At 40.3% G+C, this 16,052-nt stretch overlaps 1 protein-coding gene across 6 annotated transcripts in view; it reads right to left on the bottom strand.

Annotated features, from left to right (window-relative positions):
- Window positions 1-235: 235 nt before the first annotated feature.
- The window catches only part of PPP1R13B (protein phosphatase 1 regulatory subunit 13B), a 271,782-nt gene continuing 255,965 nt past the window's right edge, over window positions 236-16,052 (bottom strand). For all 6 annotated transcript variants that reach the window (XM_053697391.1, XM_053697394.1, XM_053697390.1 and 3 more), the window contains 3 exons: window positions 3,100-3,266; window positions 2,693-2,892; window positions 236-1,018 (listed from right to left, as the gene is read on the bottom strand). In XM_053697391.1, the coding sequence (XP_053553366.1) occupies window positions 977-1,018; window positions 2,693-2,892; window positions 3,100-3,266 (409 nt within the window). In that variant the 3' untranslated portion in view covers window positions 236-976. The remainder of the gene's footprint in view (window positions 1,019-2,692; window positions 2,893-3,099; window positions 3,267-16,052) is intronic.

Below are 16,052 nucleotides of genomic sequence, written 5' to 3'. Positions count from 1 at the left end.
TTGATTTATGCTATTTTGAACTGAATACATCAGACATCTGTGAATATCTTTGGTTTCCAAATAATCAGCTGCTCCTTAAAGGTTTTGTTTTTACCAAATTTGAAAAAAGTTGAATCAATATTCCAGTACAAATATTGTGGCTAAGATAGCCACAGCCTTTACACTTGCTAGTTTTTCCATCAACACCAGTTCAAGATCTCTTCAATATATGTAAATTCTTGCTAAGTAAGGCTCCCACAATGCTACCTAACATTCTTTTGCTTTCATCCTTGCTACTTTCTTAAATATGCCACTTTCATTCGTGCAGACATACAAAGTCCTCAATATACTGTGTCTTCGTAAAATAATTTAGTGCCGACTGCAAAGCTGTATACACTTTCATTCATGCAGACATACAAAGTCCTCAATATACTGTGTCTTCGTAAAATAATTTAGTGCCGACTGCACAGCTGTATACACTTTCAACTGGCAATTAAAGGGACCCCTCTCTTCTATAAATTCACTAATCAAAACACAATGTTAGGGCAAGCAAAATACAACAGAAAAAGGCTGCTGTTCAGTGCCTAAGAGGAGTATCTACAGGAAACAGCTCCTACTGTAACCACTGCCACTGCCACTAAAACTGTACTGGCAGAAGCAGAAAGATCTTTGTTAAACAACGTGTGAAGGAACTGAACTGCGATTAGTGTGGTACCAGAATACAACATAACATAGCATATCTACACCTTAGGTGAATGGTTTTTTATGAACAGTCTCAAGAAATGTTATATATTTAGTTTGGCTCTGAGAACATTTGGTTTATACCACAGTAAATGGAAATGAGTTTATTTAAGGGGTAGAATACGTTGTGTACATAGATTTAGGTTTTTGTGTGAAGAAGCACAGAAGATACAGCTGCAAATCCAGATGAAATGTTTTCTTATTGATTGATCTCTGTAGATTGCTTGTACAGGGTACTACCAATGTGCCTTACTCTTTAGGCCAGAGTTCTTTGTCTTGGTTTTATCCTTGGGTAAAGCTAGAAAAGGAAAGATAAAAATATTAAAGGTTAAAAAAAAAAAAAAAGGGTTTGGTGTAAATAGTTTATACCAATAAGTGGCTTAATTGTTATATTGCTTTCTTATTGTTTAAACATGAATGGCAGTACATGTGTGTTTATTTTAATTCTGCACACAAAATGCCATACTGTATTGGTGCTAGAAGAGCAGACAGACCGTTCTAATCCTTTATGGAGACATTGGATTTGTTCAAGACACATTCTGCCCAGAGACAAAGACTTTTTAATATGAAGAATCTTCTTGTGCCCAGCATAATTAGCAATTAAATAGCTAACTATATTGAGAAATAGATACAATTAGCAGGCTCAGCCCATTTGTATCAGTATTTCCTTGAGAAGAAAAGGTGATAGTTTTAATGAGAAAAAAATAGCTATTTTAAATATAAAACCAAACATGAAGGAACTATTTCTCCATACATTTAATACATAATTTGGAACAAATTAAAGGGACAGTAAACTCAAAAAAAATCTTTCATGATTTAAATAGGGTATGTAATTTTAAACAACTTTACAATTTATTTTTATTACCAATTTTGCTTTGTTCTCTTGGTATTCTTAGTTGGAAGCTAAATCTAGGAGGTTCATGTGCTAATTTCTTAGACCTTGAAGACTGCGTCTAATCAAAAAGCATTTTGACAGTTTTTCACCACTAGAGGGCGTTAGTTCATGTGTTTCATATAGAGAACATTGAGCTCAGGCACGTGAAGCTCCTAGGAGTCACTGAGTGGCTAAAATGCAAGTCTGTCAAAAGAACTGAAAAAAGGGGGCAGTTTGCAGAGGCTTAGATTCAAGGTAATCACAGAGGTAAAAAAGTATATTTTTATAACTGTGTTGGTTATGCAAAATTGGGGAATGGGTAATCAAGGGATTATCTACCTTTGTAAACAATAAAAATTCTGGTGTTTACTGTCCCTTTAAGGGGAAATAGATGCTATTTTTCAATATCCTTTTAAAGGGACAGTCAACACCAGAATTTTTGTTGTTTAAAAGATAGATAATCCCTTTATTACCCATCCAACAGTTATATTACACGTTTTACCTCTGTAATTACCTTGTATCTAAGCCTCTGCAAACTGCCTACTTATTTCAGTTCTTTTGACAGACTTGCATTTTAGCCAATCAGTGCTGACTCCTAGGTAACATCACGTGCGTGAGCTCAATTTTATCTATATGACACACATGAACTAATGCCCTCTTAGTGGTGAAAAACTGTCAAAATTTATTCAGATTACAGACGGCCTTCGAGGTCTAAGAAATTAGCATATGAGCCTACCTAGGTTTAGCTTTCAACTAAGAATACCAAGAGAACAAAGCAAAATTGGTGAAAAAAGTAAATTGGAAAGTTGTTTAAAATTACATGCCCTATCTGAATCATGAAAGTTTATTTTGAACTCGACTGTCCCTTTAAGTGCTATAGCATTAAATCCTTAGATTTTATTAACCGACAACCATTTCATTGGTATTTTAGAAAATAAAAGTCAAAGAGATAAATATGACCACAACTGACTTTGTCCCTTTTGTTTCAAGTCAAGTTTGTATAACAAATGCCATCCACTATTAATAAAGTTTTTTGTTTTTTTAACAAATAACTTGCATAACTAGCAATAAACTTCACAGTTACAATATAGTACATACCCCAAGCAGGTTCTTAGGCACATATCCTTCCTTATCGTTGAGACGCGCCCACCACCAATCTGTTTCCACATCATCCTTGCGCCTTAGGATTGTAATTGCATCTCCTTCATGGAATGACAACTCATCTGCGTTCTGTGCCTCGTAATGCCATAATCCGTACACCAAACCTTTGTTCATGACGCCGAGCTTCTCCTGAACACCTGTTTATAAAACAAATTGTCACTGTCACAGCAGCCAGCAGCATGTTTACCAATTCACGATTCCTTTATGGGTTAATACTACGAATAATACAAAAAATTATATGCGTCAGAATTTGTTACTTGTAAAATGAGTCACGGAAATCACCTCGGTTTCACTAGCAAATCACAACAAACTGACAATATTACAATATACTTTTCGTATTTTACCGTATAGGAATTGCGAGCACTGAATGTATCCTTCTTCCATCTCTTCACACTTATCGGCTGCTGTCTCAATGTCACTTATTGTGGTGGCAAAAAGTGCTGCTCCGCATTCAACCAGCATTTTACAGAGGTGGACGCTATTGCACGAAGCTGCGCAGTGCAGAGGAGTCCTAAGTGAGGGGGGGGGGGGGGATAGAAATGAGCAAATAATTGTGTTTACTTGATGTGTTTATGTATTCTAGTTACACCCATAATGTGAATAAACATAAAAACATAATTTATGTAAGAACTTACCTGATAAATTCATTTCTTTCATATTAGCAAGAGTCCATGAGCTAGTGACGTATGGGATATACATTCCTACCAGGAGGGGCAAAGTTTCCCAAACCTCAAAATGCCTATAAATACACCCCTCACCACACCCACAAATCAGTTTAACGAATAGCCAAGAAGTGGGGTGATAAGAAAAAAGTGCGAAAGCATATAAAATAAGGAATTGGAATAATTGTGCTTTATACAAAAATCATAACCACCACAAAAAAAGGGCGGGCCTCATGGACTCTTGCTAATATGAAAGAAATGAATTTATCAGGTAAGTTCTTACATAAATTATGTTTTCTTTCATGTAATTAGCAAGAGTCCATGAGCTAGTGACGTATGGGATAATGACTACCCAAGATGTGGATCTTTCCACGCAAGAGTCACTAGAGAGGGAGGGATAAAATAAAGACAGCCAATTCCTGCTGAAAATAATCCACACCCAAAATAAAGTTTAATGAAAACATAAGCAGAAGATTCAAACTGAAACCGCTGCCTGAAGTACTTTTCTACCAAAAACTGCTTCAGAAGAAGAAAACACATCAAAATGGTAGAATTTAGTAAAAGTATGCAAAGAGGACCAAGTTGCTGCTTTGCAAATCTGATCAACCGAAGCTTCATTCCTAAACGCCCAGGAAGTAGAAACTGACCTAGTAGAATGAGCTGTAATCCTTTGAGGCGGAGTTTTACCCGACTCGACATAGGCATGATGAATTAAAGATTTCAACCAAGATGCCAAAGAAATGGCAGAAGCTTTCTGGCCTTTTCTAGAACCGGAAAAGATAACAAATAGACTAGAAGTCTTTCGGAAAGATTTAGTAGCTTCAACATAATATTTCAAAGCTCTAACAACAGCCAAAGAATGCAACGATTTCTCCTTAGAATTCTTAGGATTAGGACATAATGAAGGAACCACAATTTCTCTACTAATGTTGTTGGAATTCACAACCTTAGGTAAAAATTGAAAAGAAGTTTGCAACACCGCCTTATCCTGGTGAAAAATCAGAAAAGGAGACTCACAAGAAAGAGCAGATAATTCAGAGACTCTTCTGGCAGAAGAGATCGCCAAAAGGAACAAAACTTTCCAAGAAAGTAATTTAATGTCCAATGAATGCATGGGTTCAAAAGGAGGAGCTTGAAGAGCCCCCAGAACCAAATTCAAACTCCAAGGAGGAGAAATTGACTTAATGACAGGTTTTATACGAACCAAAGCTTGTACAAAACAATGAATATCAGGAAGATTAGCAATCTTTCTGCGAAAAAGAACAGAAAGAGCAGAGATTTGTCCTTTCAAGGAACTTGCGGACAAACCTTTATCTAAACCATCCTGAAGAAACTGTAAAATTCTCGGTATTCTAAAAGAATGCCAAGAAAAATGATGAGAAAGACACCAAGAAATATAAGTCTTCCAGACTCTATAATATATCTCTCTAGATACAGATTTACAAGCCTGTAACATAGTATTAATCACAGAGTCAGAGAAACCTCTTTGACCAAGAATCAAGCGTTCAATCTCCATACCTTTAAATTTAAGGATTTGAGATCCTGATGGAAAAAAGGACCTTGCGACAGAAGGTCTGGTCTTAACGGAAGAGTCCACGGTTGGCAAGAGGCCATCCGGACAAGATCCGCATACCAAAACCTGTGAGGCCATGCCGGAGCTACCAGCAGAACAAACGAGCATTCCTTCAGAATCTTGGAGATTACTCTTGGAAGAAGAACTAGAGGCGGAAAGATATGATATAGGCAGGATGATACTTCCAAGGAAGTGATAATGCATCCACTGCCTCCGCCTGAGGATCCCGGGATCTGGACAGATACCTGGGAAGTTTCTTGTTTAGATGAGACGCCATCAGATCTATTTCTGGAAGTTCACACATTTGAACAATCCGAAGAAATACCTCTGGGTGAAGAGACCATTCGCCCGGATGCAACGTTTGGCGACTGAGATAATCCGCTTCCCAATTGTCTATACCTGGGATATGAACCGCAGAGATTAGACAGGAGCTAGATTCCGCCCAAACCAGAATTCGAGATACTTCTTTCATAGCCAGAGGACTGTGAGTCCCTCCTTGATGATTGATGTATGCCACAGTTGTGACATTGTCTGTCCGAAAACAAATGAACGATTCTCTCTTCAGAAGAGGCCAAGACTGAAGAGCTCTGAAAATTGCACGGAGTTCCAAAATATTGATCGGTAATCTCACCTCCTGAGATTCCCAAACTCCTTGTGCCGTCAGAGATCCCCACACAGCTCCCCAACCTGTAAGACTTGCATCTGTTGAAATTACAGTCCAGGTCGGAAGAACAAAAGAAGCCCCCTGAATTAAACAATGGTGATCTGTCCACCACGTCAGAGAGTGTTGTACAATCGGTTTTAAAGATATTAATTGAGATATCTTTGTGTAATCCCTGCACCATTGATTCAGCATACAGAGCTGAAGAGGTCGCATGTGAAAACGAGCAAAGGGGATCGCGTCCGATGCAGCAGTCATAAGACCTAGAATTTCCATGCATAAGGCTACCGAAGGGAATGATTGTGACTGAAGGTTTCGACAAGCTGAAATCAATTTTAGATGTCTCTTGTCTGTCAAAGACAGAGTCATGGACACTGAATCTATCTGGAAACCCAGAAAGGTTACCCTTGTCTGAGGAATCAATGAACTTTTTAGTGAATTGATCCTCCAACCATGATCTTGAAGAAACAACACAAGTCGATTCGTATGAGATTCTGCTAAATGTAAAGACTGAGCAAGTACCAAGATATCGTCCAAATAAGGAAATACCACAATACCCTGTTCTCTGATTACAGATAGAAGGGCACCGAGAACCTTTGTAAAAATTCTTGGAGCTGTAGCTAGGCCAAACGGCAGAGCCACAAACTGGTAATGCTTGTCCAGGAAAGAGAATCTCAGGAACTGATAGTGATCTGGATGAATCGGAATATGCAGATATGCATCCTGTAAATCTATTGTGGACATATAATGCCCTTGCTGAACAAAAGGCAAGATAGTCCTTACAGTTACCATTTTGAATGTTGGTATCCTTACATAACGATTCAATATTTTTAGATCCAGAACTGGTCTGAAGGAATTCTCCTTCTTTGGTACAATGAAGAGATTCGAATAAAACCCCAGCCCCTGTTCCAGAACTGGAACTGGCATAATTACTCCAGCAAACTCTAGATCTGAAACACATTTCAGAAATGCTTGAGCTTTCACTGGATTTACTGGGACACGGGAAAGAAAAAATCTCTTTGCAGGAGGTCTTATCTTGAAACCAATTCTGTACCCTTCTGAAACGATGTTCTGAATCCAAAGATTGTGAACAGAATTGATCCAAATTTCTTTGAAAAAACGTAACCTGCCCCCTACCAGCTGAGCTGGAATGAGGGCCGCACCTTCATGTGGACTTAGAAGCTGGTTTTGCTTTTCTAGAAGGCTTGGATTTATTCCAGACTGGAGATGGTTTCCAAACTGAAACTGCTCCTGAGGAAGAAGGATCAGGCTTTTGTTCTTTGTTGAAACGAAAGGAACGAAAACAATTATTAGCCCTGTTTTTACCCTTAGATTTTTTATCCTGTGGTAAAAAAGTTCCTTTCCCACCAGTAACAGTTGAGATAATAGAATCCAACTGAGAACCAAATAATTTGTTACCCTGGAAAGAAAGGGAAAGTAGAGTTGATTTAGAAGACATATCAGCATTCCAAGTTTTAAGCCATAAAGCTCTTCTAGCTAAAATAGCTAGAGACATAAACCTGACATCAACTCTGATAATATCAAAAATGGCATCACAGATAAAATTATTAGCATGTTGAAGAATAATAATATTATGAGAATCATGATCTGTTACTTGTTGCGCTAAAGTTTCCAACCAAAAAGTTGAAGCTGCAGCAACATCAGCCAATGATATAGCAGGTCTAAGAAGATTACCTGAACACAGATAAGCTTTTCTTAGAAAGGATTCAATTTTCCTATCTAAAGGATCCTTAAACGAAGTACCATCTGCCGTAGGAATAGTAGTACGTTTAGCAAGGGTAGAAATAGCCCCATCAACTTTAGGGATTTTGTCCCAAAATTCTAATCTGTCAGATGGCACAGGATATAATTGCTTAAAACGTTTAGAAGGAGTAAATGAATTACCCAAATTATTCCACTCTCTGGAAATTACTTCAGAAATAGCACCAGGAACAGGAAAAACGTCTGGAATAACCACAGGAGATTTAAAGACCTTATCTAAACGTTTAGATTTAGTATCAAGAGGACCAGAATCCTCTATTTCTAAAGCAATTAGTACTTCTTTAAGTAAAGAACGAATAAATTCCATTTTAAATAAATATGAAGATTTATCAGCATCAACCTCTGAGACAGAATCCTCTGAACCAGAGGAGTCATTAGAATCAGAATGATGATGTTCATTTAAAAATTCATCTGTATAAAGAGAAGTTTTAAAAGATTTTTTATGTTTACTAGAAGGAGGAATAACGGACATAGCCTTCTTGATGGATTCAGAAACAAAATCTCTTATGTTATCAGGAACACTCTGAACATTAGATGTTGATGGAACTGCAACAGGTAATGGTACTTTACTAAAGGAAATATTATCTGCATTAACAAGTTTGTCATGACAATTAATACAAACAACAGCTGGAGGAACAGCTACCAAAAGTTTACAGCAGATACACTTAGCTTTGGTAGTTCCAGCACCAGACAGCGATTTTCCTGAAGTATCTTCTGACTCAGATGCAACGTGAGACATCTTGCAATATGTAAGAGAAAAAACAACATATAAAGCAAAATTGATCAAATTCCTTAAATGACAGTTTCAGGAATGGGAAAAAATGCCAAGGAACAAGCTTCTAGCAACCAGAAGCAATGAAAAATGAGACTTAAATAATGTGGAGACAAAAGCGACGCCCATATTTTTTTAGCGCCAAATAAGACGCCCACATTATTTGGCGCCTAAATGCTTTTGGCGCCAAAAATGACGCCACATCCGGAACGCCGACATTTTTGGAGCAAAAGAACGTCAAAAAATGACGCAACTTCCGGCGACACGTATGACGCCGGAAACCGAAAAGATTTTTTGCGCGAAAAAAGTCCGCGCCAAGAATGACGCAATAAAATGAAGCATTTTCAGCCCCCGCGAGCCTAACAGCCCACAGGGAAAAAGAGTCAAATTTTTTAAGGTAAGAAAAATGATTGATTCAAATGCATTATCCCAAATATGAAACTGACTGTCTGAAAATAAGGAATGTTGAACATCCTGAGCCAAGGCAAATAAATGTTTGAATACATATATTTAGAACTTTATTAAAAAAGTGCCCAACCATAGCTTAGAGTGTCACAGAAAATAAGATTTACTTACCCCAGGACACTCATCTACATGTTTGTAGAAAGCCAAACCAGTACTGAAACGAAAATCAGCAGAGGTAATGATATATATAAGAGTATATCGTCGATCTGAAAAGGGAGGTAAGAGATGAATCTCTACGACCGATAACAGAGAACCTATGAAATAGACCCCGTAGAAGGAGATCATTGAATTCAAACAGGCAATACTCTCCTCACATCCCTCTGACATTCACTGCACGCTGAGAGGAAAACCGGGCTCCAACCTGCTGCGGAGCGCATATCAACGTAGAATCTAGCACAAACTTACTTCACCACCTCCATAGGAGGCAAAGTTTGTAAAACTGATTTGTGGGTGTGGTGAGGGGTGTATTTATAGGCATTTTGAGGTTTGGGAAACTTTGCCCCTCCTGGTAGGAATGTATATCCCATACGTCACTAGCTCATGGACTCTTGCTAATTACATGAAAGAAATGAGCACTTCATTCTATTGGTTAAAGGGTCACAGACATCTCAGTCAACTTCCTGATACTTTATAAATGGCCATAGCCAAAGAACGTACAACACAGTGTCAGGATCTGAAGCAATAAAGGGACATGAAAGCCAAATGTTTTCTTTCATGATTCAGATAGAGCAGGAAATTTTAAGCAACTTTCCAATTTACCCTATTATTAAATTTGCTTCATTCTCTTGATATCCTTTGCTGAAGAAGCAGCAATGCGCTACTGGGGGCTAGCTGAGCACACTGGGTAAGCCAATGACAAGAGGCATATATGTGTAATCACCAATTAGCTCCCTTCAGTGCATTGCTGCTCCTAAGCCTACCTAGGTATGTTGTTCAACAAAATATACCAACTTAACTATGCTAATTAGAAAGAAGCAAATTGGAAACTTGTTTAAAAATTGCATAATCTGTCTGAACCATGAAAGTTTAATTCTGACTCTACTGTCCCTTCAACGACCACAATGTACCCTTACGTCGCAGGTCTTTAAGATTTTTTTGGCCTGTAATAATGCTGGTCTCGCCGCCAACAGCATGGCAGCACTATTGCAGCCTCCCTTCCTCCTGCAGACCTTCTATTATAGCCCGGTATTGCCTCCCAAACAAACACAATCCCCATTACAAGACCAGCAACATACAGGGCACGCCGCTGGTCATTAAGGGGTTAATATCTGCAATCTTTATACAACTAAGTTATTTCATACTGCCTTATACAGTATGTATTTAAAAAGGGGCTTAAAATTACAATATTAAAAACATCAATAGAGCTACACTTTCCACACATCCCTGTAGAGGTTAAACACATAGATACATACAAACAGCAGCACAAGAAGGATAAACTAATACATTTGAGCATTTTCTCGTTACTGCTTTAAGACCCTTTTGTAATAGAGACATTTTCAGCTGATGACTATTGATCATCGGAAGGTTTCCTGGCAACGTGAGATAATTATTTTTTTTGAGATTCAGAATCCGCCTGTAGCAATCAACATTTCACATTATTATAAAAGCTTTCTTTGTTTTATTAAGGGAATTGGGTATCTGTAAGTGCATTATCAAGAGAGCGGCAATATGGAGCACATAATTTCCATCCTAAATTATCTTTCTTTCCTAAGGTATGGAGTCCACAACATCATTCAATTACTAGTGGGAATATCACTTGAGGCCAGCAGGAGGAGGCAAAGAGCACCACAGCAAAGCTGTTAAGTGTCACTACCCTACCCATAATCCCCAGTCATTCTCTTTGCTTCTGTCAATGGAGGAGGTGAAGTTTGGTGTCTGAAGAAATGAATTCCTTTTTTCAGGTACTTTTCCCTGCAAGCAAGGATTTGGGTTTAGCTGAGTCCACGTCAATCTCTTTAGTAGAGTAGTGGTGGTTTTTAGGCAGTTAGGAAACAAAGCAAGGACTACCTCACAACTTCCTAACACATTGCTGCAAATGGTACAGAAAGCCAGAGTTGGTTACTCTGTTCTTTCTTTATCTACAAGTCTCTGTAAGGAGTATGTGTCCTTTCACACCTTGTGAGCTGTCTTCATGCCGGACATATAGAGGATTCTCTTTGGCAGTGGGCAGGCACATTATGTATGTTGAGACTAGGGGTTAATCTTCCCTTTATTGGGACGTTTTTCCTCTTTGGGCTAATTTTGTTGAAATACTTTATTAGTATGTGTGTGGAGCTTATGTTTTATACAGGGATTTATGTATAAACTTAAAATTTGGCAGTTGATTTTCTTTGCTTGCGTAGATAGAACAGGCTAACTGACAGACTGCTTGAGTATTTGTGTAAGTTTAGCTCCGGTGTTGTAGGCAGAGGGAAACGTGCGTCTTTTTACTTGCTGCGTAGTTTCCTCTCTCTGCCGGTCATGTGACTTCTCTCTGCTGTCGGATATTCACGGAGCAGAGTTATTTAATTTTATTCTCTTCAGTGTCAATCTACTATACGATCGTTTTAGAGACTTCTGGCTGCCAAATTGTGTATAAGTGTTACTGTAAGGCACCTCAGCCTGTCTGATGTGTAGGGGGCCTGATTAGTTTACTATTTTAAAGAATTTTTGCATAACGTTAAGCGGCTGTCGTATTCAAAATTCTTACAATGACAGTGTATTTAAAAAAATTATACTATTTAGGGATTTTTTATTTAGTATTATGGACATGGAAGACACTGTCTTTTGACAAATGCTTGTTATGCCTAGAGGCACAAATTGTTTTGCCTATGCAATTCTGTGCTGCATGCTTAGCTAGAACACTTCAATTTAAAGATAAATAGTTCCCCTCTGAGCCCAATGTCTCAGGATGATGCTGTTCAGGCAACGCCACAGCTTTCCCTTCAAACCTCCCAAGCCTCTATGGCGTCACATACAGTGCCCTGCAGTTCCTCTCAGCCTCCTGGAGGAGTTTATTTGCCTGCAGATTTTTTTGCACAGGTATCTTCTGCAGTATCTGCAACATTATCTGCTTTTCCTATGCTGGGAAAACGCAAGAGGAAAATTAGACATTCAGATAGTAAAGTTTTTGTTCCACCTACTGCTACGCAGGTTGCACTCCCTCATAAGTATGAGGAGGAGGAGGATACGTCAGTAGCCTCTGAGGGTGAAATTTCAGATTTGGACAGTATTATTCCTTCATCTGATACTGAAGAAGTAAACTTCAGATTTAAGCTTGAACACCTTTGTGTACTGTTAAAGGAAGCATTGGCTACTTTGGAGGACTCCAATACTTTTGTCGTTGTCAACCCTAAGAAGTCTAGTAAACAAAAAAAACTATGATGTTCCTTCCTCTGTGGAAGTTTTTCCTGTCCTAGACCGTGTGATGGAGATTATTTCACAGGAATGGGAGAAGCCAGGGATTTCTTTCCCCCCGTCTCCCGTATTTAAAGAGGTTTCCTGTTGCTGACTCCATTAAAGATTCTTGGCGCATGGTGCCTAAAGTAGAAGGGGCTATTTCTACTCTGGCTAAGAGAACTACGATCCCTATAGAGGATAGCTGCTTCTTTAAGGATCCCATGGACAAAAACTGGAAGCTTATTTGAAGAAGATGTATGTTCATCAAGGTCTTCAATGGCAACCTGCAGTTTGTATTGCCACAGTAGCAAGTGTGGCATTTTATTGGTGCGACACCTTTTCTGAATCAATTTTAGTAGACACTCCGTTAGAGGAGATACAAGATAGGATTTAAGGCTCTCAAACTAGCCAATTCCTTTATTTCTGACGCTAACATGCAAGTTATTAGACTGGGAGCCAAGATGTCTGGCTTCACTGTCCTAGCCCGCAGGGCATTGTGGCTAAAATCTTGGTCAGCTGATGTTACCTCTAAGTCCAATTTTCTGGTGCATCCTTACAAGGGTAAGACCTTATTCGGACCTGGTCTGGCAAAAATACATTTCTGATATTACGGGTGGAAAACAGAATTTATGTTTACCTGATAAATTTCTTTCTCCAACGGTGTGTCCGGTCCACGGCGTCATCCTTACTTGTGGGATATTCTCTTCCCCAACAGGAAATGGCAAAGAGCCCAGCAAAGCTGGTCACATGATCCCTCCTAGGCTCCGCCTACCCCAGTCATTCGACCGACGTTAAGGAGGAATATTTGCATAGGAGAAACCATATGGTACCGTGGTGACTGTAGTTAAAGAAAATAAAATATCAGACCTGATTAAAAAAACCAGGGCGGGCCGTGGCCCGGACACACCGTTGGAGAAAGAAATTTATCAGGTAAACATAAATTCTGTTTTCTCCAACATAGGTGTGTCCGGTCCACGGCGTCATCCTTACTTGTGGGAACCAATACCAAAGCTTTAGGACACGGATGAAGGGAGGGAGCAAATCAGGTCACCTAAATGGAAGGCACCACGGCTTGCAAAACCTTTCTCCCAAAAATAGCCTCAGAAGAAGCAAAAGTATCAAACTTGTAAAATTTGGTAAAAGTGTGCAGTGAAGACCAAGTCGCTGCCCTACATATCTGATCAACAGAAGCCTCGTTCTTGAAGGCCCATGTGGAAGCCACAGCCCTAGTGGAATGAGCTGTGATTCTTTCGGGAGGCTGCCGTCCGGCAGTCTCGTAAGCCAATCTGATGATGCTTTTAATCCAAAAAGAGAGAGAGGTAGAAGTTGCTTTTTGACCTCTCCTTTTACCTGAATAAACAACAAACAAGGAAGATGTTTGTCTAAAATCCTTTGTAGCATCTAAATAGAATTTTAGAGCGCGAACAACATCCAAATTGTGCAACAAACGTTCCTTCTTTGAAACTGGTTTTGGACACAGAGAAGGTACGATAATCTCCTGGTTAATGTTTTTGTTAGAAACAACTTTTGGAAGAAAACCAGGTTTAGTACGTAAAACCACCTTATCTGCATGGAACACCAGATAAGGAGGAGAACACTGCAGAGCAGATAATTCTGAGACTCTTCTAGCAGAAGAAATCGCAACTAAAAACAAAACTTTCCAAGATAATAACTTAATATCAACGGAATGTAAGGGTTCAAACGGAACCCCCTGAAGAACTGAAAGAACTAAATTGAGACTCCAAGGAGGAGTCAAAGGTTTGTAAACAGGCTTGATTCTAACCAGAGCCTGAACAAAGGCTTGAACATCTGGCACAGCTGCCAGCTTTTTGTGAAGTAATACCGACAAGGCAGAAATCTGTCCCTTCAGGGAACTTGCAGATAATCCTTTTTCCAATCCTTCTTGAAGGAAGGATAGAATCCTAGGAATCTTAACCTTGTCCCAAGGGAATCCTTTAGATTCACACCAACAGATATATTTTTTCCAAATCTTGTGGTAAATCTTTCTAGTCACAGGCTTTCTGGCCTGAACAAGAGTATCGATCACAGAATCTGAGAATCCTCGCTTCGATAAAATCAAGCGTTCAATCTCCAAGCAGTCAGCTGGAGTGAAACCAGATTCGGATGTGCGAACGGACCCTGAACAAGAAGGTCTCGTCTCAAAGGTAGCTTCCATTTTTGAGCCGATGACATATTCACCAGATCTGCATACCAAGTCCTGCGTGGCCACGCAGGAACTATCAAGATCACCGACGCCCTCTCCTGCTTGATCCTGGCTATCAGCCTGGGGATGAGAGGAAATGGCGGAAACACATAAGCTAGTTTGAAGGTCCAAGGTGCTACTAGTGCATCCACTAGAGCCGCCTTGGGGTCCCTGGATCTGGCCCCGTAGCAAGGAACTTTGAAGTTCTGACGAGAGGCCATCAGATCCATGTCTGGAATGCCCCACAGGTGAGTGACTTGGGCAAAGATTTCCGGATGGAGTTCCCACTCCCCCGGATGCAATGTCTGACGACTCAGAAAATCCGCTTCCCAATTTTCCACTCCTGGGATGTGGATAGCAGACAGGTGGCAGGAGTGAGACTCCGCCCAAAGAATAATTTTGGTTACTTCTTCCATCGCTAGGGAACTCCTTGTTCCCCCCTGATGGTTGATGTACGCAACAGTCGTCATGTTGTCTGATTGAAACCGTATGAACCTGGTCCTCGCAAGTTGGGGCCAGGCCTGGAGAGCATTGAATATCGCTCTCAGTTCCAGAATATTTATCGGTAGAAGAGATTCTTCCCGAGACCAAAGACCCTGAGCTTTCAGGGATCCCCAGACCGCGCCCCAGCCTATCAGACTGGCGTCGGTCGTGACAATGACCCACTCTGGTCTGTGGAACATCATCCCTTGAGACAGATTGTCCAGGGACAGCCACCAACGGAGTGAGTCTCTGGTCCTCTGATTTACTTGTATCTTCGGAGACAAGTCTGTATAGTCCCCATTCCACTGACTGAGCATGCACAGTTGTAATGGTCTTAGATGAATGCGTGCAAAAGGAACTATGTCCATCGCCGCCACCATCAACCCGATCACTTCCATGCACTGAGCTATGGAAGGAAGAGGAACGGAATGAAGTATCCGACAAGAGTCCAGAAGCTTTGTTTTTCTGGCCTCTGTTAGAAAGATCCTCATTTCTAAGGAGTCTATAATTGTTCCCAAGAAGGGAACCCTTGTTGACGGGGATAGAGAACTCTTTTCCACGTTCACTTTCCAGCCGTGAGATCTGAGAAAGGCCAGGACAATGTCCGTGTGAGCCTTTGCTTGAGGAAGGGACGACGCTTGAATCAGAATGTCGTCCAGGTAAGGTACTACTGCAATGCCCCTTGGTCTTAGCACCGCTAGAAGGGACCCTAGTACCTTTGTGAAAATCCTTGGAGCAGTGGCTAATCCGAAAGGAAGCGCCACGAACTGGTAATGTTTGTCCAGGAATGCAAACCTTAGGAACCGATGATGTTCCTTGTGGATAGGAATATGTAGATACGCATCCTTTAAATCCACCGTGGTCATGAATTGACCTTCCTGGATGGAAGGAAGGATAGTTCGAATGGTTTCCATCTTGAACGATGGGACCTTGAGAAATTTGTTTAAGATCTTGAGATCTAGGATTGGTCTGAACGTTCCCTCTTTTTTGGGAACTATGAACAGATTGGAGTAGAACCCCATCCCTTGTTCTCTTAATGGAACAGGATGAATCACTCCCATTTTTAACAGGTCTTCTACACAATGTAAGAACGCCTGTCTTTTTATGTGGTCTGAAGACAACTGCGACCTGTGGAACCTCCCCCTTGGGGGAAGTCCCTTGAATTCCAGAAGATAACCCTGGGAGACTAATTCTAGCGCCCAAGGATCCAGAACATCTCTTGCCCAAGCCTGAGCGAAGAGAGAGAGTCTGCCCCCCACCAGATCCGGTCCCGGATCGGGGGCCAATATTTCATGCTGACTTGGTAGCAGTGGCAGGT

This window comes from Bombina bombina, chromosome 1 (genome assembly GCF_027579735.1).
Source record: "Bombina bombina isolate aBomBom1 chromosome 1, aBomBom1.pri, whole genome shotgun sequence".
NCBI lineage: Eukaryota > Metazoa > Chordata > Amphibia > Anura > Bombinatoridae > Bombina > Bombina bombina.
Note: the sequence above shows the minus strand (reverse complement) of the source record. Positions and strands in the feature narration are given on the sequence as shown.